The sequence below is a fragment of the Gekko japonicus genome, unplaced genomic scaffold (genome assembly GCF_001447785.1).
Source record: "Gekko japonicus isolate JY-2015 unplaced genomic scaffold, Gekko_japonicus_V1.1 scaffold5472, whole genome shotgun sequence".
NCBI lineage: Eukaryota > Metazoa > Chordata > Lepidosauria > Squamata > Gekkonidae > Gekko > Gekko japonicus.
In genome coordinates this window covers 1-2799 of record NW_015169348.1, presented here as the reverse complement: position 1 = coordinate 2799, position 2799 = coordinate 1, and the positions used below count along the sequence as shown (strand labels likewise).

Sequence of the window (2799 nt, the reverse complement as noted above, 5' to 3'; positions counted from 1 at the left end):
CTCTACAACTGAAATGCTGACTTTTATTCCCCTACGTGGTAGGAAACTGGGTGACTTAAAAGACCCGGTGTGCTTATGCCTCCATCACCACCTTCTGTTGGGAGGACTTGGGGGAGGGGGGTTGGAGAGAGGGGAGACGAGAAGAAACCTGCACTTGATTTCTACCCCTTGGCAACTGCAAAGTGGAAAGTTCAGTGAAGCGGGGTCGGAACGAATCTGTTGAACAAGGACAAGCAAAAATGTCGGGAAGCTGTGTGAATCTAGTCTTTTAAAAGAATGGGCCTGAGATAAGAAAAGAAAACCAGTGAAGGTCCCTTCAGCCAGTTTGGTGTCGTGGTCTGAGTCTCGGGCAGGGAGACCTGGGTTCAAATCCCCAACATGCCCTGAAACTTGTTAGGTGATGTTGGGCCAGTCGCTCTTTCTTGGCCTACTCATGCTACAGGGTTGTTGTGAGGGCAAAACACATAGTCCTTGGAGGAAAGACAGGATAAAAATATACCAGATAGCTCAAAGAGATGGGTGGTTATTAAAGAAAGGCAGAACAATGGACAGCACAGTGTTTTTTCATGGAACAGTGAGGTGAAAGGAGGGATTCACCTCCTGCTGCTGTAATCCATTTGGCCTACTGAACGAAGGCCTGTCAGGGATAGTTTGTGGAAATGCGCTGGAGAAGTCCAAATGGAATGGCTTGGGCAGCTCCTCTACGGTGTTTTCAACAGGGATGAGCTGTAAAAAGGCACAAAGGAGAGGGGAACGTTTTAGGAGACCTCAGGAAGAAGTGGGAGGAGACGTTTACAACTTTAATGGGTTCTCACAATACATTTTTCTACATAGGCACAGATACCCAACCAAGTACAAATATGTAGAAGCAGCAGCTGCCAGGAGGAAGGAGGGCAGAAAGGTACGGCCTGAACTTGTCAGATTTCAGAAGCTAAACAGAGTCAGTACTCAGATGAGGGGCCACCAAGGAAGGCTCTTGAGAGGAAAGCAATGGCAAAAGCACTGCACTGGCTGCCAATAGCATACTAAATTCGGTTCAAGGTGCTGGTACTTACCTTCAAAGCTCATTACGGCCAGGGGCCTACTTACCTAAGGGACCGCCTTTCCCCACATGTTCCCCAGAGAGCACTACGATCAGGGTCCCAAAATCACTTGGCTCTTCCAGGCCCCAGAGGAGCCAGGCTAGCAGTGACAAGGGCCAGGGCCTTCTCAGTGGCGGCTCCATAGTGGTGGAATGAGCTCCCGGAAGACATCAGGGCCCTGTGGAACCTCTTGCAATTCCGCAGGGCCTGTAAAATGGAGCTCTTCCACCAGGCCTTTAATTAGGGAGCTGCATCCATCTACCTGAGGCCCTGGCCCCAATATTAACAATATTACTTCAAACACTAACATCAATATTACACCAACTTGAATAGCCTGTGCTCCGCTGATACGACCCAGGCCGTGTTGCCAGCTGACTGTCGGATGCCTGCCATCGTTATATTGTACTAGCACTTTATGTATTGTTTTAGGTCTATTTCATGGCAATCTTATTTAATTTAACTGTTTGATCTTGTTATAATACGGTGTAAGACGCCCTGAGCCTGCTTCGGTGGGGAGGACGGGATATATAAATTAAATAAATAAGAACATAAGAACATAAGAGATGCCAGTGTTGGATCAGGCCAAAGGCCCATCCAGTCCAACACTCTGTATCACACAGTGGCCAGAAATACCAGTGCCATCAGGAGGTCCACCAGTGGGGCCAGGACATTAGAAGCCCTCCCACTGTTGACCCCCCCAAGCACCAAGAAGACAGAGCATCATATCACTTGCCCCAGAGCCCCTATCTATACCTTGTGGCTAATAGCCACTGATGGACCTCTGCTCCAAATGCTTATCTAATTCCCTCTTGAAGCCGTCCATGCTTGTAGCCGCCACCACTTCCTGTGGCAGTGAATTCCAAGTGTTAATCACTCTTTGGGTGAAGAAGTACTTCTTTTTATCCGTTCTAACCCGACCGCTCAGCAATTTCATGGAGTGCCCACGAGTTCTTGTATTGTGAGAGAAAAAAAGTACCTCTTTCTCTACCTGCTCTTTCCCATGCATAATCTTATAAACCTCAATCATGTCACCCCTCAGTCGTCGTTTCTCCAAGCTAAAGAGCCCTAAGATCCTTAATCTTTCCTCATAGGGAAAGTGTTCCAACCCTTTTATCATCTGAGTTGCCCTTTTCTGCACTTTTTCCAAAGCTATAATATCCTTTTTAAGGTGTGTTTTTTTAAGGTTTAATAATAAATAAATAAATAAACCACTCCCGCTTCTCTCTCGCCTTGAAAACGCCCTGCTGGCGTCGCCATGTTGGCTGTGACTTGATGGCATTTTACACACACGCACACAGCTACCAGGAAAGGAATGGGACACACTTTTATGTAGTTTTAAGGGGGAAATGGCAAATTATGTACTCACAAGATCTTCACAAGTGACCTGGGGTCTTTTCATACAGATGTTTCCCACAGTTCGGGTGCTGAACCACAGCGTTTTTCCCCCTCAGAGTCTCCTCACAACGTTGTTTCCCATTTGCTGTTATTTCCATGGTTTCTTCATAATTTCTCCACGCTTTCTTAAACCGCCTTTGATTTTGAGAAAGCACGGAGGAACAATAAAGGGAACCATGGAAAGACAACAAATAGAAAACAACGCTGCAAAGAAACTCGGAGGAAAAAAGCCACTGCGGTTTACCAACCAGCTTGCAGGGAACTCTCTCTAATGAAGACTCCTGGTACGTTTGTTAACTTGTTGTAAGCCGCCCTGAGCCTG

At 46.9% G+C, this 2799-nt stretch overlaps 1 protein-coding gene across 1 annotated transcript in view; it reads right to left on the bottom strand.

The window, feature by feature from the left end:
• The window catches only part of LOC107115038 (nesprin-2-like), a gene marked incomplete at its 3' end in the record, with an annotated part of 47899 nt that extends 46424 nt beyond the window's left edge, over positions 1-1475 (bottom strand). Inside the window, exon 1 of the mRNA XM_015416644.1 lies at positions 1408-1475. Coding sequence (XP_015272130.1) covers positions 1408-1475 — 68 coding nt within the window. The remainder of the gene's footprint in view (positions 1-1407) is intronic.
• Between the last annotated feature and the right edge of the window lie 1324 nt (positions 1476-2799).